Source organism: Pseudorasbora parva, chromosome 2 (genome assembly GCF_024679245.1).
Source record: "Pseudorasbora parva isolate DD20220531a chromosome 2, ASM2467924v1, whole genome shotgun sequence".
NCBI lineage: Eukaryota > Metazoa > Chordata > Actinopteri > Cypriniformes > Gobionidae > Pseudorasbora > Pseudorasbora parva.
Window position 1 is genome coordinate 31,815,542 of NC_090173.1, and position 27,612 is coordinate 31,843,153.

The following is a 27,612-nucleotide window of genomic DNA, read 5'->3' on the forward strand; positions in this document are numbered from 1 at the left end:
CCTCTATATCTGCTTCTCTCTCTCTCTCTCTCTCCTCTATATCTGCTTCTCTCGCTCTCTCTCTTTCTCTCTCTCTCTCTCTCTCTCTCTCTCTCTCTCTCTCTCTCTCTCACTCACTCACTCACTCTCTCGCGCATACACGCTGTCCTTCACTCCCATGCACACACTCGCTCACTTCATCCTCTCAACCTCTTTGCAGCCTCTGCCATCCCTCATTCTCTTCATTACCTAGTGCAACTCTGTCCACCCGACAATGGGATCGACTTTTTGGGAGCGTGTGTGAGCTTGTTCGAATGCATGCGCGTGCGTGTGTGAGTGTGTGTATGCATGTGAGTGAGACTGAACGGATGTGGGATCTGTATGAAAGCTCTTTCCAGCCTGCCCAACGGATCCAGTGAACCAGCTTAGCAAAGCAGGCGTGTACGGAGCAAGGAAAGCGTGAGAGAGCGTGTGCATGTGGGTCTCTTTCACCCTCACACGTTCCTCTACACATTTGGGATCCTAGGGCTTGGTGCCTTTCCCCTGGGACCCCCCCTGCACCCCTCTGTCTCTTTCTCTCTCTCTCTCTGCGGTCTCCTCTTCTCCAGCAGTCACCATTTCGGCTCCCGGCAGACCCACGCTGGCTGCCCAGCCACTCCCGCGCCTCAGCCTGGGCAGGAAGACCCTGGTAGCAGCTGCTGTGGGGGTCATGCTGGTGCTGGTGCTGGTGGTGCTCATTCCTGTGCTGGTCAGCTCTGTGAGCAATGACAACAGCCACTACGAGATGCTGGGCACCTGTCGAATGGTATGCGACCCGTACCAGAACAAGGGCACCACCACGGGCATCACCAGCACCGGCTCTTCTGTGCAGGCCGAGGCCGAGGCTCTGGCCGACCACAGCAACATTCCTCCACCCTCCACGCTCCTCCAGGGGCCACAGGGGAAGCCGGGCCGGCCAGGCAAACCCGGACCTCCAGGGCCACCAGGGGAGCCAGGGCCCCCGGGTCCGATGGGGCCCCCGGGGAACCGGGAGGACAGGGGCCAAAACGGGGTTCTGAGTCTGGGCAATGATGGAGCTATCAGCACGGTCACATACAACACGCACCCACGGGTGGCTTTCTATGCAGGACTGAAAAACCCGCACGAGGGCTATGAGATCCTCAAGTTCGACGACGTGGTCACCAATCTTGGCAACAACTATGATGGCACTTCGGGAAAGTTCATCTGCAGCGTGCCGGGCACGTATTTCTTCATCTACCACGTCCTGATGAGGGGAGGTGACGGGACCAGCATGTGGGCAGACCTGTGCAAGAACGGACAGGTGAGTGCCAAATTATTTACATTCGTGTTTTTGGGACCAGTGTTTTTGTTGTTGTTGTTTTTTTGTTTTGTTTTTTGCTGTGATAGGTTTAGCATATATATATATATATATATATATATATATATATATATATATATATATATATATATATATATATAAACAGTTAATATTTTCTTTTAATGTTGCCGTTTCTGATCTTTTTCAAGTATTGTTCTAAAATCGTTCTGCATAAGCGCGCTGGTGGCTGGTGGTTTGAGCTGGTATTCACAGAGAGGATCTTAAATTAATTAAGCTGTTAATAATGACCCCACAGAGGACAAAATAGAATGTCGTTTCTCTCTCTCCTCCTTTTTTGTTTCGTGTGAAACTGGTGGGAGACGCAGTAACATCTGCTGTGAGTTTCTCGTCCCCCCAGAGCACGCGGGTGAAGTTCGCACAGCTGCGGCGCCACATACCCGGCGAGAAGACACGAGCTGAATGCGCTTAATGCGCGCTGACATTGTGCGCGTGTCCCCGTTAACAGAGGACAGAGATTCTCTCTCTCTCTCTCTCTCTCTCTCTCTCTCTCTCTCTCTCTCTCTCTCTCTCTCTCTCTCTCTCTCTCTCTCTCTCTCTCTCTCTCTCTCTCTCTCTCTCTCTCTCTCTCTCTCGGAATTGTCTTAGCATGGGACACTTAAAAGTTGGCCACTCCAAACTTTTTTATGACGCGCCTTAAATAATACATGTTATGTTTATTGATGTACAAACATTGAAAATTTTACATTTAGTGTTATCAATTTTATTAAGGCGATATCATCTTAAGTCGCAGGATATTTTTACTCTTCTTTTTCTGTGCGTGTGTGCACATCTTTCCCTCTGTTCAGATCTTTTGTTTGTTTGCGCTATTTTAATAAAATGTGGAGTTGTGCACGAGATACAGTGTCACAGAGACATGTCAGAAAGTGCAAAGTGAAATAGAAGTGGAACGGGTGATGTTTAATTAAGGATCTAAGATTATTATTAAGGTTTTGTCGAGACGGTTTTAAGTCCTGATACAGTATTTATTAGAAGACCGTTATATATTTATTCCGTTAGAGACGTTTGGCACACAAGACTAACTCTCAAAAGGGGGAAAAGCGCACGTGCAGCCTCAACCACAGACTTCTACCGCACGCGCAACGGGGGACCTCGTGACAGATGGAATAGAATTACACAGTAGACTTTAGTCTCTTCAGGATCTAGTGAATACGAATTTTCGAACAAGCCCACTGAAATGTTACATCGTTTCGGTGTACAATGACTTTTAAAAAAACTTCTGTTTACTGTAGCCAATCAGGTAGACATTAGAAAACATATTTGATAAGTTACGTATTTATTTTAAAGCAATCTCGGGCGCTTTTACTGCAATAGAATTTCGTTATTACCATATTAAGATAATTAAATATTTTATTTGAGAAAACTGCGGTTTATCTGCTCTGGTGTGTCCTTATATTGTGCGCTTTAGTGCTTATTAACTGCCACAGCGTTGTGCGTGTTTTATATAAACCAATCAATTAATAAATGTCTCTCAGACGTCTGTGAGGAACAACCTGTGATTTCAACGACCAGACTACTGGATGATCACAGAATACACTTCATTTCAAGGTTTTTAATTTAATAGGCGCATGTATTTCAGTTAATATAGACACTTGTCTCCCATTTGCCTCACTAAACGAGACTAAGCGACACATAAAGTATATTTTTCAAAATGTATTTTTAACTGTTTAGCTAGAATTGCAACTGAAATTGAAAATGGGGTGAGGAGAGCATCACCAGGAGGGCGCGTGTGTTTTTAGGCTTTCTGTGTCCCGGAGGTCAGCGCGCGCAGAACTCAGCGTTGCCGCAGCAACCGAAGCTTTTTGCGAGACAGCCAATATTTCAGTCAGATAAATACAATTACCGAGGGTTATCTGACTGCCACCGCCAACATCCAGCAGCCGCTCTTCGAGGATATAGTTCAACTTCCATAAAGAAATTGTCACAGAGGGAAAGACCGCCAGACGTTTAAAAGCTGGCCCGGAGGGTAAGCGAAAAACGAGAGATAATAAAAGGAAGCTATAACGGTCACTGTAATATCTGAAATATGTTTCTTTTTTGTTCCCAACATGTCTTAAATTCCCTCTCCCTCCTCTGCTATCCATATACCTACCTTTCTATGTCCTTTTAAACCTTAATCATGTTCTTCATTATATCAAAGTAGGCAGCTCGCTGAGACAGAGCTTTTATAAGCGCTGCCTGTCTTTTATGCTCTAGTTGCCATACGAATTTAATTCGCATGGTCCCTTGGTGCCATGACAATGTGGGCAGATCTCTTCCTCTTGATTAAGATGAACACTTTCTTCTGTCACAAACACATCTTTAATTCGATTACTTACGCTTTAATCTGAACACAGACTATAGGCTATCAATCAACCACAGTAAGATGCATTTCCTGCAAGAAACCGAAAACAGCACTTGGGAAGATTGCAAGTTAGTAGACAATCTTTTTAGTTTTGCAGCAGTTACAGTACAGCTAAAAAGTTTGTCTGCTAACTTGCAATCTTCCCAAGTGCTGTTTTAGGTTTCTTTGTTTTCCCTGTGTCCTAACTAGATTGCCTAAGCAAAACCATAAAAGAAGTACACTAATGGCAAAGGCAAGAACAGGCAAAAACTGCTGGGAGCACAGTACAGCATTTATGGAGTGTGTGAGGGAAGAGCATTGGGAGAGCATATGTTGTCGTAAAGCACCGTCTGTTGAACACAATGGGTCCCGATCTCTAGAGATCCTCCTCATAGACATTTTAGGCAGACATGGGCGACGAGCCTTACTCCTGAGAGCAAGCTAATCTTTATAAAGTGGTTACCGCCTCACTAATTAAACCGCTATTCCAGATCAGGGGAATCGCAGAAGTGTGTGAGTGTGTGTGTTTGAGTGAGAATATAGGACCTCAGGCGAGCTGCTGCTGAACGAGCTGTTGTCGGAGTCTCACACCGTTCCTTAATAGTTTAAAAGAAACTTTCACCATTGTAACCCTCTGACCCGCAGTATAGAGTTTCTCAATGGCAGTGATGGAGTGCTAACAGACTTTCAGCTAGTCTGCTGTATCCCTGTGGACTTACTCTATTCTTCAAGCAGCCACTGACCATACCGCCACACAAACCCACACAGCTGGTGTGCAAGATGTGTACGTGAGTCAATGAAAAAGAGAGAGATTTTTGTTTTGTTCTGGTGAGACTGCATTCTGTGTGAAAAATATTAGTGCTGTACATATTTTTATTGAATTAATTTTAGCTGTAACACATGCATGTACACACAGGATGCAAGTCTTCCATTCCTTTTCACTCTTCTTTCCAAGCTCCTTCTGTTTATTCCTTGCCATCAATTTTTTTTCTTAATTTGCCAAATATTCTTCCCCCCAAAAAAATCCCTTTTTTGCCAGATGGACATGTACAGACGCCTTTGCGTTCCTTTTGAAACTCTGCTGGCTTTACAAGGAATTCCACTTTGAATGTGATAAAGGAGTAAAAAAATGAAAGACTGGGAAAAGAAAAGGCATTTGTTGTGTGCCAGGGAGTCTTTTTAATCGTAATTAAAAACTTTGAACCACATCCAGATTGTGCTGGCACCTGTCCTCGTGTTCCTTCTGTTGATATTGTCATTAATCCACCCAAACCCATTCTGACTTCATTATACGCAAATGCATCCAGACACTCTTTGTGTTTCTCAAGAGGCTCCTTCGGGATAATCTTGCTGTCTCACACCACACTCAAAACGAACACTCACGCATGCGCAGATGTGCAGTTATCTGAAGATTCGTGTTTGGTTTAAAAGCTGATTTATAAAGTGCTGGATATGTTTAACAATGAACTAAGGTAAAGGGATACTAGACTCTGAAAACTTCTCTCATCATTTACTCACCCTCATCTATAACCTTTTATTTTGCCTTGCACAAAATAAGATATTTTGAAACACTTTTCATCCATTACTTGTCAGACAACAAATACATTTTTCAAAATAAATTATGACAGAATTTTCAGTTTTGCATGAACCATCCCTTTAAGCGTGGCGTTCATGCACTCCTTCTTTAAGACGTTTTAATACATAGTGTATCCTTAAAGGCGATTGTGTTTACTTGCATAAAATGTGCTAATACAATTAATATGACTGGAGAAATAATGAATAATTTATGTGTACAGTATGTGTGTGGGGGAGCGCACTTCACCATCTGGAACAGCAAAAACGTGTTTTTAATTAGAGTTCAGTGTTCAGTTATTAGAGTCAAACAAATTACTTATGTTTAATTACACATTGCACATAAACTGCAAAATGATGTTTATTGGTATTTGGATGAGGAGCGAGACAAGAAACACGCTGCTAGAGGGGGAAAAAATCACTTGGATCAATACTATTTTTTATATTTTTTAACAAACAGTGCAATAATGGGCATATAATTATGTGCAATAATAATTATTTTGGTTGAAGTACACACTTAAAAAATAATAAAACTGAAAAAAAATTTTTAAAAAAAACTTAAACATAAAGGTGCCAGGAAGAACAAAAAATGGTGTTCCACAGTGATGCCATAGAAGAACCATTTTTGGTTCCCCAAAGAACTTTTTTGTGAAAGGTTCTTTAAAGAATCATTTTATAGTCTAAAGAACCTTTTGTGCAATGGAAATGTTCTTTGGATATTAAAGGTTCTTCATTGAACCACACACCCTGCCAAAGAACCATTTAAGAACCTTTATTTTTAAGAGTGTATACAACATTTTTCACCTGTCTTTTCGCTAAGAAACAAACATATTATCCTCAAAATAATCTCCTGAAGAAAGTCTGCAGAAAGTCTCTTGTTAAATCTTTTAACAAGTCCAATAAGCAGTCCTCTTCAATAACATCTTGTTAATTTGCGTTGGAGTCAGAGGGTGTACTTGTGTTTCAGTCAAACACACTCTTCTTGCTCTCCACTCTTCTAATCAGCTGGTGAGGGGCTGGGGCGGGGCCTTTGCCCCTGATGTGATGTCTAATTGGACACTAAATTTGCCACCCAGTAGAGCAGAACATTAAAACCAGTCTAATTGGGTGCTGTAAGGTTATTAGCACTAGATTTTCCCGTGCTGAGAAGAAATGCCACACATGTCACATGTGTCTGGGTGAGACGGAGCAAATGCTGCGGAAGATCCCATCATTTATTTATAGGCGAGAAACTATACTTTTAAAGCACAGTCCTTCGGCACCTCAGCTATATCAGTCAAATATCCAGCCGAGAGAGACTTCAGTGGTACTGCTGTGAGCGTGCGCGTGTTGAATATACACACTAAAATAGCTGCGCCTCACTATCTGAGTGACTGTGGCCTGGTCTGTGACTCAGGAGGAGACCCTTTACTTCTTTTAATGAGCAGGAATCAACACACTCACATGCGGTCACACCGATAGCCGAACCCCCTCTCGGCTCATGTTTTAATGTGCTCAACACACACAAACTTGCAAACACACATGCTGTCGCAGGGAATAACAACTTGCCCCTCGGCAAAGTTCCTCTGTAAACATCTTGATGCTTCGATGATGCTTTCAATGACTCCTTCCACTCAATTCCACTCAGACGCTACAAACCCACGTACGTCCGCTGCACTCCCTCACTCAGCCCACTTACTCGATCGAATTAGTCAGCACGTGTATGTGCGTGTTTAACACCTCGATCACCTTGGAAAATAAACAACAGCTACTGTAGGATTATAGCTATCCACCCAGCGCCAAATGATGAATTGGGCAATTCATGAAAAATGTACGCTGCAGCAAAAACCATGCGTTTCTCCCTCGTTCCCTCTCCTCATCTTTCTCTCCCTCTTCCTCAGTTTCCCCTAAGACTAGAATTACTGCACTCTCCTCATTATGATACTGAGAGGAGGTGAGACTACTCTATCACACGATAATTCGTTATAATGCAGCGAGATGTTTCATTATGCAGCTGCGCTCCTCAGAGACTTCAGAGGGGCTTTCCGTAGAGGTCAGGCCACTGTGTGCACATCAGGAACGATTCTAAGAGTTCAGATTCAGGGGGATCCACCATTTGCGATTCATTTCTTGGTTTAAGTGTGAGTTCACTAGTTTAAGTTGAGCTTGACTGACAGTTCTTTTAAACAAACCAATTAAACGGCATCTTTTTGTCAGTTATATCAGTAACCGTGGCATACACTTTAGCTTGTGGTTGTTTGCATTAGTTTCTAGTCGCTTTCTAAAGGAAAGAATAGCACTTAATGTAACAAACCTTTCTGATATCCTGTTAAAAAATATTGGTAAGATGATTCAGAGTGAAACAACCTAAGACTTTTTGATAACAAGCACTCCCAAATATGATGCAATTATCATGGTAATAATTATAATTATTGTAAAGACACAGTATTTGTATATAGTATGTCTATATAATAACAAAGTATATATCTGAATGCATAATGGACCATTTATATTGTTAAAAGTAGTAATATTAATTGTTTGGTCAAAACATTTAGTTTGTATTAAAGGTGCCCTATGAAAAACACCACGGAAAAATGTGCTTCTCAACATAAACCCAACCGTGACGCAAGCGTTGGGGATCATTTATATGCACGCCCCCAACATTTGCATCTGTCAGAACATGTTCATTGTCAGGCAGAGCTGACGGAGCAAATCATCAGGACTGCAGATAAACAAACGACACTTGAGGATAGCAAAACGGCAGCTCTCATGAACACAAATGTCATGTTCCAGGCTGTGCAGGGGATGTGAGGACTTTTCATAGCCTTCACACAGATAAAAAATGTCAAAAGTCATGGTTGATGTTTATTAGAATCGGATACCACAACAATTTAATTCTTGATTGTTCATTTGTTCAGCCCATTTCAAGCAAGCTTCGCTCAGTGTCTTAAACTGGAGAAAGGGGCAATTACAACTATAGTCCTGCAAGTATTAAGTAGCGATTTTATCCACCTATTGACTGTTAACAATTTCTGATTAAATTGAAAGTTTCTTAGAGAGACAGCATTGTCTAGATAATGCAAGATGCTTACAGTAACAATAGGAAACACCAGGTACCATACAAAACTAAATAGTGAAAACTAAATAATTTTTTTAATTAATATTATTAATAAAAATAATATAATTTTATTACAAAATACAACCATAGATACTTTGCTTACAGATCGTTCACTCGATCCTTCTAGCAAACGTCACCTTTTCCACCATGTAAGTTAAAACGATAGTCATTTGACAAGGCTATTTTCAAATTGTTTTTATTTAGTAAAAAAAAAATATTATAGTAAAAAATATATATAGTAAAATATATATATATATATATATATATATATATATATATATATATATATATATATATATATATATATATATATATATATATATATATATATATATATAAATTTTAGACCTCCAGCTGATTACTGTCCATGTCCAGAAAGGGAATAAAAACATCATTAAAGTAGTCCATATGTGACATCAGTTAGTTCATTAGAATCTCTTGAAGCATCGAAAATACATTTTGGTCCAAAAATAACAAAAACTACGACTTTATTCAGCATTGTCTTCTCTTCCGTGTTCCTCAAAAAAAAGATTCAAACGGTCATGAATCAATGAATCGATCAATGATTCGGATCGCAAATGTCACGTGATTTCAGCAGTTTGGATCGCGTGTCTTTTTTTTTTCTTTTTTTGTGGAACACAGAAGAGAAGACAAACAACATTAGGGTGAGTCATTAATGACATCAATTTAATTTTTGGGTGAACTAACCCTTGTATGACTAAGTATGATGTTTTTGCTTGTAGATGGGACGCCTACGTTTACTTTTCTATATTTCACTTAAATCTTAATGTAATCATGATCAATCCGTTCTCACTCCCAAGGCGTCAAAATCCGAAGCATGGTCAAGTGCCTTCTGCGTCACAATGAAGACGCCAAAGGTGCCCCCTGGAGTCATTTTTCGATGCGCTGGGTGCTCCATTCATTTCAGTGAGAAACCTTTGGCGTCGAACACAGAGACAGAGATTGATATGGGAATATTATCGTCATGGTGAAATTTATTTTTTGATTTATTTATTGAAATTATGTATTGGTTTATAATTTTGCCATGTTGGAGTGTGCTTCTCAACTGAATCAGCAAGTATAATTTCATTTACATTTATTTTATTTACGCTATTTAGACACGTTTTAACATGTAACCCAACCACACCCCATCCCAATACCTACCCATTTGTGTGAACATGATATAAAACTCAGGATATAACATACGACTGCATCCACGAGTTATTCAAAAAAGTTAAATAATCCAAGTTTTCTGAGGCCAAACGATTGATTTGTATGAAGAAAATCCCCAAAAGCGATCAGCATCTCAATTCGCCGAAGATCATGAACACATCAAATTTCAAATATTGCCGCCTGTTATATCAGGTTTCATAATGAATTTGCATTGGCTCTCGTATGTCTTGTGACCAATTGCGTCATTACGTCAGCATTGATTGTAAAATGTCATTGGCTCTCGTGTGTCTTGTGACCGATTGCGTCATGCTCAGGAGTCTTTTGAATTATTTGAATGAGTTATGAATGAGTTCGTTCACGAGGCAGCGGGATCATCATTTCTGCGATTAAAACACCAAGATCAACTCTGTTCTTCACATGAAGACATCTTATGACTTCAGAAGACTTGGAATGCAACATGAGTTAATACGTTTATACTGTTTTGGTCAGTTTTTGCAATAAATACGTGTTAATGTACATTTATTTGCCTGGTATGTGTTTTATATTGTTTAGATATGGGTAGGTTCAGGGTAGGTGTTGGGGTTAGTTGCTCCAAAATATAAAAGTAGCCTTTAAATATTAATAAAATCATGTCTGCTTTTACAAACGCAAAGAATTAAATGCGTCTGTGTATGACACCAAAGGTTTCTCATTGAAGTGAATGGAGAATCTCCAAAAAGATTCAAAACGGTTAGTGAATCAGTGAATCGATCAATACTTCGGGTCGCCAATGTCACGTGATTTCAGCAGTTTGGCGGTTTGACGCAATTCGAACTACTGAAATCACATGACATTAGTGACCCGAATCATTGATCGATTCACACGGTTTGAATCTTTTTGGAGGAACGCGGAAGAGAAGACAATGCTGAATAAATTCATCGTTTTTGATATTTTTGCACCAAAATGTATTTTCGATGCTTCAAGAGATTCTAATGAACTAACTGATGTCACATATGGACTACTTTGATGTTTTTATTCCCTTTCTGGACATGGACAGTAAAGTGGGAATAATAATAATGTGTTCGATTTATATAGCGCTTTTCAAGGCACTCAAAGCGCTTTACATTGAAAGCAGGAATCTCCTCAACCACCACCAATGTGCAGCATCCATCTGGATGATGCGACGGCAGCCATATTGCGCCAGAACGCTCACCACACACCAGCTGATTGGTGGAGAGGAGACCGAGTAATGAAGCCAATCAGGAGAGGGGGATGATTAGGAGGCCATGAAGGACAGAGGCCAATGGGCAAATTTGACCAGGATGCCAGGGTTGTACCCCTACTCTTTTTCCGAAGGACATCCTGGGATTTTTAACGACCACAGAGAGTCAGGACCTCGGTTTAACGTCTCATCCGAAAGACGGTGCTCTTTATCAGTATATTGTCCCCATCACTATACTGGGGTGTTAGGACCCACACAGACCACAGAGTGAGCACCCCTTGCTGGCCTCACTAACACCTCTACCAGCAGCAACCTGGTCTTCCCATTTGGTCTCCCACCCAGGTACTGACCAGGCTCAGCCCTGCTTAGCTTCAGTGGGAAACCAGTTTTTGATATTTTTGGACCAAAATGTATTTTCGATGCTTCAAGAGATTCTAATGAACTAACTGACGTCACATATGGACTACTTTGATGATGTCTTTATTCCCTTTCTGGACATGGACAGTAAAGTGTGCATACACTTCCATACGCTCTCATACTAAATCTAAAATATCTTAAACTGTGTTCCGATGATGAACGGAGGTCTTATGGGTGAGGAACGACATTAGGGTGAGTTGTTAATGACATCAATTTCATTTTTGGGTGAACTAACTCTTTAAGGGGGTAAATAAGCCACATACCCTCTATGTAGATATCAGAGAACAATTTAACATATTGTTTCAACTCATTCTATGGCACCTTTAAGTTTACCATTTATTATCTTTTTATTCTTGTATGATGTATTTTTTGCAGTAGTTTTGCAGAGAGTATTGTACAAAACTACTTCTACAAAGGTGACAACAAAAGCAATTAAAAATGTATATATATATATTATATTATATATATATATGTATATATATATATTAATTGCTTTTGTTGTCACCTTTGTAGAAAAAAATCTTTAATTTTTATTTTTTTGCAGACCACCTAGTTTGCACTCCCAGTTTGAAAAACCTTGATCTTTACTGTGGTTGAGCCCCCATTACAGATTTTTGTGGGGCTGATGTGACAAATATATCCCCTAAATAAGGTCTAGATTCACCTATGCTGCACACCACAACCAAAAAAAATAAAATAAAATACAAATTATTTTAAAAAAAGATGACATGCAAATGGCTTTTCCAAGCAGTCTAAAAATTATTTTCTCTGTAAGTCTATTTTATGAATTTCCTTGACTTCAGCTTCTTGAACTATGCATGAATCAGCCTGTTTAGATATCTTTTAGATGCACAAGTGTGAGTAACTGATGGAAAGCTGCTCTGGCATTAGCTGATGGCTGTTGGCATCCTCTTTAGCCAGCTGGCCCTCGTCTATCATGGCCATCAGCAGACGACATGATTATTTCAACTCCTTCTCAATAATAACTTTATTAGTAGTACTTCTGAAGTTTCCCCTCTTTTTCACTGCTATTCATCTTTCATTCTCTGTGCAAACACAATGGCCCGTTCTTCCCAAACAGTTTTAATCATTGTTTAAACATTATATCAGTGTTATTTAAGTATTCCTGTAGATCGCTGACAAGACAAAGAGCAGCTGGGTAGATTAATCTCTCCGGGTGTCTCTGCGACAGATGGAAATGAAAGCGTGGCACCTTCGCTTTTGTTCTCCACAACTTATCTTGCCCTTAATCAGGTTTGCTTTGCTAATAAACCCAAGTGTAAAAGGAACACACGCAGGTCTCTAATGTCCTCAGGAACTTCACACAACCAGCGAGCATCTGGATCGCTCTCATTCACGAGGGGATTTTTCTCCGAGTGCTGTGTGAAGTGCTCTGCTAAGCCTCGATCATAGATGCAGCTCACAGTCCACCTTTTAAGTATAATTAGAGGCAGACGCATGCTTCAATTGAACTACACTACCGCTAACCTTCTAAGAGCCTGTAATGGGGTAGGAGAAGTCAACTGGTGTCAGTCACAGGAAAAAAGCAAGAAAGAGAGAAGGAAGCAGGGGGACATGGAGACAGCAGGATGTGTCCATCAGGATTAGTTTGCTTTCCATAGATGAAACGTTTCATATCGTTCAGAGACAGATCAGTCTCTGGCAGGGAGACGCTGCTGACATCTGTAAGAATATCCACTGGCTACTACTGCGTTTCAGTCGCAGCATGCTTAATCTCTCCATTGACTGCATTAAGAAATTGAGCCAGGAAATTCAAAGGATAAGGCGTAAGGTTTGGTTTACTAAGGTGCAGTTTTGCTACTTAAATTCCACGGTGTAGGATGTTTGATTTTAATAATACTTCTCAACTATACAGATGCACTGTGGTTTTGGTTGATTTTTACAGCTGATCAGAAAAAAAGTCTAAACAAACTGGAGTTTGATGACTAAATAATAAAAAACCCTCTTTGATAAAAATGCTGTTTTTATATACTATATATAATTAATAAAAGGTTATGTGACAGGTGACAGGGTTAAGTTAAGGCTGCTACAAAATTCAGCGGTCATCACAGGATTAAATTACATTTTAAAAAAATGTATTAAAATAGGAAACAATTGACTATTTATTTTAATTGTAAAAATATTGAACAATTTTACTTTTTACTGTATTCCTGGGAGACATGCATTGGTGAGAATAAGAGACTTTAAAAAAACATATTTGTTTCAAACTATTCAGTGGTATTATATATAAAAAAATCATTGGAGATTATTTAGTGATTTCTTGACTTTGGCACAATGTAAAAAAAAATATATTTTTTTAATGTCCTATACACCCTTTAAGGCATGCTTAATTGAAAATCGAATTATTTATGAGTATGTCAGATTATCTACATGTTTAGACACTTAGGTCTTTGATCAGTCACATAAATCTTGCAATCACCAGAGAGAGGTCACTCTCTCAAAGTCAAAAAGCTGTTCCATGATGCAGTCTTTAAAAGCATGGCATGTATGTGCTCTGAGCATGCACCGACTGCTTTCTAAAACAGGGACAAACAGATGTGTGTCAGAGCAGGGCTGCCGGTTTCCGTCTGTCCCCCTAACCCAGCCCTGAAGCCCAGCAATGTCTTTGGACTTACATTCTATGACTTTGCCCGACTATACCGCCCGCCTCCCCCCGTCATTTGTTCCCTATGGACCTGTTTTCCAGCTATTTCACTCAATGTTAAATTAATATTCTGGGATAAATATACTGTGCTGTATATGGCAGCATCTGTGGCATGCTCTTGATTACCACAAAATATAATTTCAACTCAATCTTCAAAATGGATAGTTATTAAATTGAGGACTAGTGCACAACGGTCTATATAGGGCTAGTGCACAACGGTTGCCCCATAGACTTACATTGTAAGTGCATATACATGTTTTTAAGTTAGGGCTGTCTGACTGGAAGAGATTGGAAAAGGAGAGCAGTGTGCTTCGCTTCATTCTGCTTGTGGCAGCAGACAGTAAAGAAGCGGACTTAAGAAAGGGGAGGCGCTGTAGGGCAAAGGTCTCCTACAGGGGTCCCCTACAGGAGCCCGCCTTGGCCTGACTTTTAAGGTCCAGGAGACATTGCAAACCTGCTCCATCTCTTCCATCTCAGATAGGAGTACCTGAATTTAGAGAATCAAGCAGATAGGGATCTATTTATCACCATTTTATTTTTATTTTTTAAATTTTTGCAACTGTAAAACTTTTGCAAATTATCCTTGTTTTTATGTTTAATTCTTACACATGGCATTCTTATTTCTTAAGCATATTTTATCACTATTTTAATTCAATTCTATGTAAAGCTCTTTGAATGGCCAATGTGTATGAAATAAACTTGCCTTGCCTTAATTGACAGAATCACACAGAAGCTTTTGAAAGAGCCCAGCATATTCATTTAGAATGTTTATTACAGTGACGGTCCTTGTTAATTATTGTGTTTAACACTCGGCTAACACAGATTCTCCGAGGGCATCATAAAGGAAGGATTTACCATGGACCTCTAAGAGGCAATTGATATATCCGTCTTTCTATTTGATTTCTGTTTACGCAGAGTTTGAAATGCCTCTGGTGTCTCGTAGCTCTGGATATCCTTTCTAGACATTGTGGCTTTACCAATGAAATCAGTTTTATAGTATTTTCAATCAGAACACAGTTTGTGTCATTAAGTCTTTATAAGAGTTTTTTTAAGCTTAGATTTCAACCGCAGATCAATTGCTTTTTAATTACCCCGAAATTATATCCCAACACAGCCAGAAACGGAAGTCCGGCCTCCCAGAGGAAGCTAATATTGAAAATAAAAAAGATTAAAACGTGTTTCATCGAAATCCTCTCCAACAAATCCCACGCACTCCCCAGGCACTAAGAGCTCACCCTTTAATAAGGCTGCCATGCAGGCTGTGTGCTAAAGGCGGATTATTTGATATTAATATGCACCGGACGATCGTCACCATGGATTCAGAATAGCAGTCTTTGTTTGCACATCGATATTAGACTCACCAGATTTAATCAAGAAGGTAAACAATGAATAGAAAAAGGATAGAGAATAAAAAAGGAGAGACAGGGCGACACAGAGTCATCTGGGTTGAGTGATGGGCAAGTCCTCTTGCATTTGACCGACAGAGACTTTATGCGACGACAAGACGCCATAGAAGCTCTGCGGATGCTTTATTGCACTGGATGTGCCATGCAAAGCTAACTTTACTTCTGAATAAGGTACTGAATTAAATGCTGGCACAATATTTTACATTTTATCATTTAGCAGACACTTTTATCCAAAGCGACTTACAAAAAGGGGAGAGCAATAAAAGCAACGAAACAAACAAGGCCAACAACCTGCAAGAGCTGTAAGAATTCTCAGTTAATCGAGCACAGTACACACCATTTAAAAAAAAAAAATTAAGACAAACAAACAGAAAATGTAATTGGATAGTTAAGTGCTAGTCTTTGTTTGGAAAAGATGTGTCTTAAGATGTTTTTTAAAAATGGCTACAGACACGGCAGCACGAATTGAGATCGGCAGGTCATTCCACCAGATGGGAACGGTCCAGGAAAATGTCAGTGAGAGCGATTTCATGCCTCTTTGGGATGGAACCACGAGGCGTCGTTCACTCGCAGAACGCAAGCTTCTGGAGGGTGTGTAAGTCTGAACAAGCGAGTTTAGGTATATTGGTGCAGAGCCAGTGGTTGTTTTGTAAGCGATAACTAGTGCCTTGAATTTGATGCGAGCAGCCATTGGCAAGCAGTGCAGTTTGATGAAGAGAGGGGTGACGTGCTCTCTTCGGCTATTTTCTGAACACTTCTCTAATGTTTTCTTATGGATTTATAAATATTAGTAGTATTCACAAAAAACTATTTATAGCCACAGTATACATTAATAATTATGTAAAACTGGCCCGTAAATGTATAAGGCACAGACTTTGAATACAAATCAGTATTTTATTATAACTTTTATTATAATTAAAAATGTTCATTAATCAGTAGCTCAAAGCTAAATGTCACTCACTCTTTATACACTATTGGTTATATTAGGTTTGTGTGTGGGGAGAATGATTTTGATGGCCGATATGAATCTGCAAATTTCAACCATTTACCTTTATTTCACTTGGCCTCGGATGAATTGAAAAAGGATTGAGAAAAATGGCAGACTGAATATTCATCCAAGTCTGGGTTTATTTCATCTGCATCTTCTGATTTTACTGCTTGACATAAAGACTGACAGAACTATACCATTAACAAAGCAATGTACATTTCTGGGGGGCAGACAGGCTTGTGCAAAATTCATAATTGGCCTCCATTCAATTTATGAATTGGAATTTGTATTGAATTGACTCCGCGCCACAGGAAGTTGAATTTGAATTGGAATGACAGGAAGTGGAATTAAATTCAGTCACACGACAGAAAGAATGTGTTGAATCTCACATACATTCAGTGTTAGGAAGGTTACTTTGGAAATGTAATCGCTTACTGTTATAAGTTACCCATTATAAATGTGGTTTGGATTATTTTAATTACTTTATCAATGCAAAACAATTTCCTTTTAATATGATAAGTAACTCATTAAATCACACATTTTACCTCGGTAATGTAAAAATTACATTAATTTTGTAATTTAATAACACAATTTCATCTACACTGTAAAATATTACACAGTATCTACTTTAAAAACAATTATGGTAGCAATATTACCCATTTAAGTAGTTTTTATGATGAATTAAATATTATTAGTGGAATGGGATTTTTTAATTTAGGTTGACTTTGAAAAAGTTTATATTTTTACAGTTATGTTATTCAATTAATAGTCTGTTTGATGCTGGCACAAGTACAAACAAACTTATTATTAGTAGAAACAAAGTAGAAACAAACTTGTGTTATTGCACAAGCATTAGCAAAATTATTGCTCATTGATCAAAGCAACATTCTTAATAATAATAATCATAATACTTGCAGTTATTCAAATTACAACTTAACCATAAGCTCTACTCTTCAATGGTAACGGTCAAAACTTCATAACAGAAATTCTTTCAAATGTCAAACATAAATGAACATTATACATTAACAGATGATTCCCTTCACTCAAACACACATTAAACAACACTTCATTTCAATATTAATCTCCATTTCCAGCCATATGCAAAGCATTTTGAGAACTAACAATAGTGTCTCTAAATAAAACTCCACAATTGAGCAAATTTTCTTAAAATAAACAAGTAATATTATTTTCCTTAATTTAATCAGCTTAATCAATTCCTAAATTCAAGCTTTGGTTTTATTTCTATACAACAATGAACCACAATTTTCTTTTGTACACACTATTTTTAATTATCACCTTAATTTTTTGTGTGTGAAAATTACAAAAGCATGAATCATTTTTTTTTTACAGTGTCACTCCTCAACCCTGCATACATTTTGTTCTAAAATAGATAGTGATCAATTGAAATAAATGACCTCCTCAGTGTTGTTTAATTCGTTTTGTTCCAATGTTATTTTAATTTTAAAGTAATCAAATAACACAAAGTTGTTGTAAATGCAGTTATCATTAATTCCAATGCAAAACTCACTGAGCAACACGGATGATCTAATTCTCAATCGCTCCTCAAATGTTTTCTCATTGAGTCTGCAGCGTTCTGCTTTGAAGATCTTTCCTGCAACACTAAAGATTCTCTCAACAGGTGCAGATGAAGCTGCTATGGCAAGATGGACATGTATATGACTTGCTTTTCATTTTTCTGCTTCCTTTAATTCAAATTCAAATTGTAATTCTATATCCTGTTTTTGACATCAATTCAAATTCAATTCAAATTCAAGAATTGAATTGAAATTTGGGATTCAGTCTCAATTTAATTCTGAATTGTGCACAAGCCTGGTGGCAGAGAAAACTATAAGAATGATGATTATCAGAAAGTGTTGCTAATGCTTTGGAACTTGTAGAAGATGACAGAAATATTAGTCATTTATTTTAAAAAGTAATTGATATGTAATATATGAAATGTATTTAAAATAAGATTTGTCAAATGAACACAATGGTTTTATAAGGTAGATGATTTAAAAAAATGTAATGCAACACTTACTAGAAGTGAGGTGGGGCCGTGAAGATGGTGGACAGATGGCCACAGGGTCAGTGTCTATCTGTCTCTCTCAATCCTTTCTCATCTACATCACCAGCCGTCTGCTCCTCTTACCTGAGTTATTGATTGTCTGCTCTCGACCTCTCAGACCTCAAGACATGGAGATGGATATAGAAAATAGAAAGAAGGAAAAAAAGGTGTAAGAGAAGTGAAAGTTCTAAGATGATTAAGAAAACTAATTGGATGGATGAAAAACCAGACATGCATGTGAAGAGATTTATAAATGAGAACAGAATGGAAGTTAACCAATATACTGTGTTCTAGTATTTGGACAATTTATCCACATTTAAAAATGTATGAATGTAACAAAATACCAAATCAAGCTGCATGTCTTTCAAAGAAATAAAGCTCAAGCACACTTTTCAAGCAAACCAAATTTTGGTTTGATATTTTGTTTACAACATTCATATAATTCAAGTGTGGCTTCAGTGTGCAAATGTACTTTGGTGTTCTTCTAAATCCAGATGCGCCAAAGACTTCGTCCAAGAATCCTGGAGCTTTCTGGTGGCTGTCAAACTGCCATATCTCACTCTTTTCCACGGCCATGTCACATTTCTCTCCATTCCGTCTTGAACTGCAGTCTGTCCATCATAATTAAAGAACACATTACAGTCTCTGGCTGACAAACCCACTGCCATTCAGCTCAAAATGAAAACTAATGAGAGGGCTCCACTGTGTTTGCTTATCCTTCCACGTCCCTGAGGAGGGCTGGTCAGCCTCTCCGGATGATGGAAAGCTCCAGATCTTTCTCTCTCTTTGGCTCCAAAAGTGGACACTGAAAGAGGAGGGCGAATTTCGGGCAATGTCACTCACACCGCGCAGCACTCTTACACTGGCACATTCGGTAAACAATGTGTCCGATCAATAAGGAATGATTCTGGCAACAGCTGCCTCAGCATAAAACAGAAAACACAGCAGATTCAGTCGATTTAAAGGAATTGACAGGTTTTTTTCAAGATAGCTTCATAATATTCTCCCTGTGTTTTTTATTGCATTTTCTTTTACCATTAGCTTCATCACTAAAATCATAAGCTGATATGGTCCTAGAGATCTCTGCTGAAATTCAGAAGACCCTATTTGGTAAAAATCTGACAAAAAGAAAGCAGCAAAAAGGAAATAAGATTACGAACCGGGGAATGATTGTGGAGATGCGAGGAGCAAAGATTGTGTTCTGCAAAGAGAGTTGGAGATAAATAAATAATTTGGCCAAGCAAAAGTTTGTTCTTTATTTTTGTGTGATATAATTGTAAATACATTTATTAAAATACTAATATTCTGGTCCATAAATGGCTCTAGGTTATTTTCAGTCAGAACACATTTCACACTTTTTCAATTGCTGACAGGTCCAGATTTAACATGCCAAATATCTCATCTGCGATTCTCTCAGATCGCGTCTTTGATAAGTCACACTGCGTGATTGTCACTCTGATTTGATTTTAAAAAGTTGTATGTTTTCACATCTGCATTTCAGATTGAGCATAAGTAAAGTGTATTCAGCAGCAGCTGGTCAAAGCAGCAATGCACCGCTACCCATTATACTTCAGGACTGCAAGCTCATGTGTCCCTCTACAGCCACCGTACCACAGCCCAAACATCCATATGGCCTTGACCTCAGGGAATCCCCTCTGCCAGAGTATTTACAGGGTGTTTGAGTGGATGAACAAAATTAGACAGCTACACATGTGCATGCATACTCACAAACACATGCCAACATTTCAATGGGACAGGTGGTGATATGTGGCTGGCTAATCAATCCAGTCATTTACTCAAGCAACACAAACATACTATCTCTGTTCCAAAACCTAGAGAGCTGCTGCACTGTCTACATAAGCAGCTGACTCATATAGGCATAGGGAGCAACTCCGCACACTACACACAGATATGCAGGATTTAAAGGGTTAGTTCACGCGAAAATGAAAATTATTTCATTAATTACTCACCCTCATGTCGTTGGACAGCCGTAAGACCTTCGTTCATCTTCGGAACACAAATGAAGATATTTGGCTGAGAAAGGCTTCAGATAGGCCTCACTCTAAAAAATGCTGGGTTAAAAACAACCCAAGTTGGGTTAAAAATGGATAAAATCCAGAAATTGGGTTGTTTGAACACATTGAATGGGCCCATTCAAACAACCCAATTTCTGGGTTTGTCCATTTTCAACTATTTTCCAACTTGGGTTGTTTTTAACCCAGCATTTTTTAGAGTGCTCGACTGGCATTCAGTACATTTCCTCTATCAAGACCCATAAAGACACTAAAACGTTGTTAAATAGTCCATTTCACTACAGCGGCTGTACAATAATTTTACCAAGCGACAATAATAGTTTTTGTGCGGCAAAAAAAAAAAAAAGACTATCCGCCAAGTTATTGTCTTCCATGTAGGTCTCGGATGTGAACTCACGTGATAGGGCTCCTCCTGCTCGCTTCTGGGTCATGTATGACGAACAGCGGATCTGCGTCATATTCTTGCGCATGCGTCGAGTTCACGTCAATAACTTGGTGGATAAAGTCGTTATTTTGATTTTTGTGCGCACAATAACTGTTTTCCTTGAATTGTACAGCCAAATTATTGTTGTTAACAATAATTCTAAGTCAAATTATTGTACAGCCACTGTAGTGAGATGGACTTTATATCGATGTGTTTAGTGCCTTTATGGGTCTTGTGATTGGGAATGTACCGAATGCCAATGGAGGTCTATCTGAAGCCTTTCTCAGCCATCAGCTTTCAGCAAAAATATCTTCATTTGTGTTCCGAAGATGAACGAAGGTCTTACGGGTGTCCAACGACATGAGGGATTAGTAATTAATGAAATTATTTTTGGGTGAACTAACCCTTTAAGCAGTTGATTTATAGAGACTAATTGAATGTGGAAATAGCCTACAGAAAGCTCAAAAGCTCACATTTAAATGACATATTTTGAATTAGCAATACAATCTGACATGAACTGACCCATAAAAGTTGTTTCTTAATTAAAATTAAAAAACAACAACAACATATATTAAGTCCGATAAAGCCAACGCACATGTTCTGCCCCAAGCATATCTCAGGTCACTGCTTGATTCAAAAGGAACTCGACTTCTAACAGCAGCTGTACTCTATTACTGCTGTGATTCAATTACTTTACCAATCAGCGACTGGCTCTTTAATTTAGAAGGCGGGACTTATTCTATCATATTAGGCTTGTTTGAGATGAGCAAGATAACCGGTGATCAGCGCGAGATGCATGCCGGTTAGAAATGTGTCCGAGGGCGGTCCGCCTTGCTCTGATGTCATGCTGACGTATGTCAAAAAACTCTCGCGATGGCAAGGCGGATGAGTCGGATTCTGCAGTCGAGTGCAGTTGCTCTCCCACGACTGCGCTGAGCAAAAGCACGATGGGAAACGACTTTCTGACGACACAACTTAATGCTCATTGGTTTAAACAACCGTGATGTATGGTTCTTTTTTCAAATATTTGATTTTAAAACTCTGATATCATGTTTTTATGTGTATAAATTGGCTGTGAATATTCTCAAAATCTCGGACAGTGCGATCTCTCTGTGGGTTATGTGATTGTGTGTTTGTTGTCATATTAATAAAAATAGTAAAAACATGTATGTAATTAAAGTCAAAAGGCTTGATAAACAGGTCTTTCGGATATAAATAAATAACAAAAACTTTGGGTGTCTAGTTCATAATATTTATTTTCATATAAAAGCAACAGAACTTAAATTAGGCTACATCCAGTTTATCAGCAACACGGCGCACAAGTGCGAATCCCGCTATCCTCAACTGATCTCGCAGGTGTCTGATCTACGAGAAGAGAGAACTGTCCGGCTTGCCTGCACTTTTTTCACTCCTCTCACTGCATCTGCCTAGTCTCGCCTTTATTTGCAAGGCGCATCTTAAACCTATTGTTGCACTTTGTCCCATTCATTATCTGGGTCATAGGTCGCATTTGTCAGAGTCATACATCATCGAAACTGTCTCCTTTTAAAAAATAGCAACCACTCTGAAGTAAGATAGAAATGATGGTAGCACTTAATTTAACAATCCTGTTCCGTATGAACATGCTACAGCATTATTGTAGTAAAAACACTTCTGGATTATAACTTTTGGATTTATAACTAAATGTTTTGATCAGTAGGATTTTTTATGTTTTTACAAGTCGTCTTATGCTCACCAAGGCAGCATTTATTTTATAAAAAATACAACAACAAAAGAACAGTAATATTGTGAAATATTATTAAAATGTAAAATAACTGTTTTCTATTGTTATGTTTTAAATTACTATGATTATTATCAATAATATCAACTGTTTGCAATATTGATAATAAGGATAAATATTTATTGAGCAGCAAATCATCATATTAGAATGATTCTAAAGGGTATGAAGACTGGAGTAATGATGCCCTCACAGCAAAATAATTACATTTTAAACAGAAATAGAAATATTATTACTTATTATATATATTTTATTTTATTAAAACTATATAGGCCTATATATATACAGCCTTGGTGAGCATAAGAGAGGACTTCTCTTACAGATCAAATACTTTAGAATGGCAGTGTAAGTTTAAAAAGTTTTGAAAGTTACACATTGAAAGTGCACATACTGTAAAATAAAGTGCAACCAAAATTACAGTAATTTATGCTTCACGCGGAATGCTATTCTGAAAAAGACAGCCTCGTTGACATTTGTGGCTGACAAATAGAAGGGTGCAATTGTGAAGTGAACAATTTTGATACATTCACAATCTTGGTATTAGCATGTTTGAAAGTTAATGGTGCAATGTTAAGCACAAAAAAACTGGGGGAAAAAAAGAGTTTTTCTTTTCTTTTAATAAACTAAAAAAAATATCAAGAGTTATTTAGCAAAACAGTTTGCAAAATAACTTGTACTTTGTGTATTTTTCACTGCATTCTTGCATTGCCTTTTTCACAAAAGATAGATATAGTGATATCTTAAAATGTGGCTAAACTGGGTTAAAAAAGATTTCTGACACTATCCAAACCTGTCTTTATTTCTTCTGAAAGTCAATAAAGTTCCTTGTTTTTTTAGAAATCCAAATACCTTCTATGAACAAAAACAGTTTGTCAGAACGTCTCCTTTTGTGTTCCACAAAATAAAGAAAGTCATACAGGTTGAGAAAAACATTAAGGACCAGGACAATTTCCTTTTATACAAAAGGCAAAGCATTAGTTTGTTAGTATGCGTGAAAACGCCAGAATGTACATTTTACTTAAAGTCTTTTGTGACCCTCCCCTTCCAGAACCCTGGTTCCCTCTACATTTCTAACCAGTATTGCCAAAGCGTGCAAGCCGCACTGTGTGGGAAGGACACTCTTACACACACTAACTCTGCCACGCACACTGGTGTTGATTATAATAGTGAATCGGGGTTTGCTCTAACACCTCAGCCTACGGAGTCTCTCCCTTGAGTCTGAAAAAAATCCTTTCAAACAGAACTCTTAATTAGATAGAACAGAGGTCATCTAGAACCACAACACAAGGACACACAAATACACACACCCACGCAAACACCTCCATTTTTCCTTCTTTTTCTTTAATAAATAACATAGACATTAGCACTTATCTGAGGCTGAACTTTCTGTCTGATAATGAACTGGAAAAGAAAAGGGAGCCTGTCAGATTCATTGCTTTTGAAACATTTCACAGTTTGTTGTGAGCGAGATCCAGGCTGTCAAGCTGCACATATTCATGCCTTTACCAGCTCGAAATTTAATTCACCACAAAGATTACAGAAATCCTCTGCAATTTCCCTAACGCTGTTGTGCAGTACTTCAACAAATCCACACATATTAAATCCATCCGTGTCTCAATCTTTTCCCTGCCTGCTCAGGTGAACGGTAACAGTTGTCATCAATCTGAAGCCAATCTGAATGTGTGTTTTTATGCATCCCAGTCTTATGTGCGCTTCTGTGTTGGTGGATATCTGATACTTTCTGTTTAATGAGGGAGATTTAACCTTCGCAGAGGTTGCGGATTTCAAGTATCAGTGTCAGAGAAGGAAAATGGCACTAAATTTCATTCATTACCTTTGGAGTGAATCGTGCAGCTGAATGGCTTGTGTGTTCTCATCACGTGATTTGTTTTTAATAGCTGAAGAAAGCTATCTATAGCATTCCCATACATCCAAATGGCAGTTGCTCTGCTGGCGTAGGACCTCTAAGTCACAAGTCACGTTACTTCCACAATATGTATTTAGTCAGAATAAATGGCTAATTGTAAATGGAGCAAGATTCCTTTTGGATCCAGTCGGTTAAAATGTACAGCATCTACCAACCATCACAGTGTAACGGAATCATGCCAACCAGCTAAAGCTTGACCGACTGTGTCAGATAGACATTATTTTCTGTTACTGAACCTCGTTGGTTTTCTCTCTCTCGTGTAGGTGCGAGCCAGTGCGATTGCTCAGGATGCCGATCAGAACTATGACTACGCCTCGAACAGTGTGATTCTGCATCTAGACGCTGGCGATGAAGTCTACATCAAACTGGATGGTGGCAAAGCCCACGGGGGCAACAACAACAAATACAGCACCTTCTCCGGCTTCATTCTTTACGCCGACTGAATATGTGAGTGTAAGAGAGAAGAAGTAGGAAAGAAAGAGATACAGCGAAAAGAAAACGGAAGCAAATGAAGGAGCATTCATCATCCCAGCGCTTTATTTTATCAGGATCTCTCCATCGCTTCAGCACACATTTTCACAGAAAGAGACTCAATGGAACAAGGGTTCAGAAGCTTTTCTTCAAATCACCTTATTGATTGATTAAAGGCCAGGAAATAAGGTGATAAAAGTGACGTCTTTCTCTTTCGATGTTGAAAGGGCATCTTTGCCTTTCTTGTTTTAAGACTCCAAGACTGACTGGCAGAGATCTTTAACCTCACCATCATGTGCTAAACTTTCTTTACCCACAGATATCTAATGTTAAAAATATCTCTGGCACCCTGTGGAAAAAGTATTCATATAATTGTAATGCTCATGTCCAATTCGATTTCTTCTTACCTCTACATTGGACACAGCACCCCCTGTTGGTTCCTGTTGTTAAATGATTTCCATCTGCGTATTTTCCGTGTGTGTTGTACTCTGTTGGGACTGCAGTAGCTGATGAGCATTACGTATGAATGTCATACCTTAAAAGCACTTGATAATTAATTTAAACAATTGATACTCTGCTGCCCCCTCTTCCCATGACTCCTTTCCTCCCCTGTCAATTAGCACTCGACCCTAAACTCCCTCCTCTCAACCCCTGCCCCTCTGCGCTCTTGCGGAAACTGCAGATGACTTTTTCTTTCTTATGAACGTGAGTGACAGTAAATGATGACTTAAAGGACACTTATATTTTAGTATTAGCTAACTTACTGTACAATGAATGGAGAGCCTGGGATGGACAAAAAATCTTTTTTTTAAGCTAAATAAAAAAAAAAGTTAAAGAGTTTGGCAAATATTCGATGGTGTTTTGCATTATAAAAACCACCTAATCTACAGTAATACTACTTTATAGCAATTACTTCCTTTTTGCTTGAGTTGTCTTTATAACCTGAGCTGAAATTAAGAAGTCAAAAGTGTTTGTTAAAAAAGGTTTGGATTTTCAAGAGGGGTGAGGGATGCATATCTGGGGAGAGTTGAGGTGCTGAGGGGCTTCACTCAATCATTCCTGCTAACAAATGCAACAACATGAATGTGAGCAAAGGAATGAGTGAGTGCAAATGAGGTTTGTTTGTAAATGTGCGTGCGTGCTTGTGTGCGTGTGCGTGTGCGTGCGTGCGTGTGTGTGTGTGTGTGTGTGTGTGTGTCAGTACCAACACCAGAGCATGAACTATATTTTGTCTTTGCCACATTATTGGTTTGAGAAATGTTCTATATGCTTTAGCTGGTCAAAGATGTGATATAGAACCAATGAGATTGCATCAGACATGTTTAGCTAAGCCTCTACAGAGAAGCTATAAAAGAAACAATAAAGCTGTAAATTAAATAAATCTATGCTATGTTTGTCAGTCCTACTCTATCTTTTGGAAATGTTGAATAAATTTAAATAACAAATGGGATATTTGAAGTCATTTGTGGTGTAATGGTTTTTCTTGTTCTTTTGAAAAGAAAACAGTTTTGGGGAAATAGAACCCCATCTGCGTAAATCTTCCAATTTATCTAATATTTCACATTATGGGCCATTTAATACATGCTCCAGTCATTTGAAATGACATCAGAATAAATAGTAAGGCAACAAAGATTCACATTTATTCCTCTGTTTCTTTTCTGTCCATGCATTCCTCCCTTCCATCCCTCTATTTTTATCTCATACCTGTCATCCGGCCTGACTCATATAAGCACATGCACAGGGAAAACACAGCTGCAGACTTAACAAAAGCCTTCATTAAGTGTACCTCATTGTTTGATTCACATTGTCACCTCTGTTGCATCTTAGGACACTTTCTTCCTGAGGACACACAGCCAGGGCTGTTTTTTGAGCAGTCACTCCAGCTGAGACAGAGAGAGAGAAAGATAGAGAGAGAAATGTTGGCAGGTATTTGCAAAATACATCAAATTAACTGATATTCTGAGAGGGATTTAAATGAATGTGCTGGTCTGCGCATAAGTTGACAGCATCTGCAAGAAATGTATCTTTTAAGAAAAATAATAAAAAGATAAAAGAGACGTCATAAAAATAGTTTATTTTTTTATATTTCACAAGAGAAATTAATTTAAAGATGTCAACTTATTTTGAAAGTTTACTTGCAGTAATACTTGTTTTGTGCTGAGCAGTACAAATTTGATTTTTTCCAAACATTTTGTCTATATGATACTGACATACACAAGACAACACAATATTAAAAAGTCTACGGAGAGGGGTAAAAAAATGAAAATGTGTGTACATTAAAAGGATATTTTAATCTTGTGTAATGTATATTTGTTTAATCATTTTATACTAATTAATTGTATCAATTATATATTATATGTTATTATACAGAATGTTATATATATATATATATATATATATATATATATATATATATATATATATATATATATATATATATATATATATATATATATATATATATATATATAATCTCTTAATGTAACAAAATTCCAAACATTAAATTCAGCAAGGGGTATGTAAACTTATAAGCACAATCCTTAGATATTTTCATGTGAACTGAGATTGTAAACTCGTTTTGTTCCTGTTTTTTTCCCCCTGCTCTTGTCCTCTTGAGGGCTGAGAGTCTTTTCTCATTCTTAACTCTCATTACTGAACATCAGCACAGATGCCTGACAATATCATGGGTTAGAAGACC

General features: G+C 38.3%; 1 protein-coding gene across 1 annotated transcript; it reads left to right on the plus strand.

The window, feature by feature from the left end:
* On the plus strand, positions 1-26,364 carry c1ql1l2 (complement component 1, q subcomponent-like 1-like 2). The gene is made up of 2 exons (XM_067415842.1): positions 1-1,300; positions 24,707-26,364. Exons 1-2 carry the CDS (start codon positions 689-691, stop codon positions 24,884-24,886), a joined length of 792 nt encoding a protein of 263 aa, XP_067271943.1. The 5' UTR covers positions 1-688; the 3' UTR covers positions 24,887-26,364.
* Positions 26,365-27,612: the final 1,248 nt, after the last annotated feature.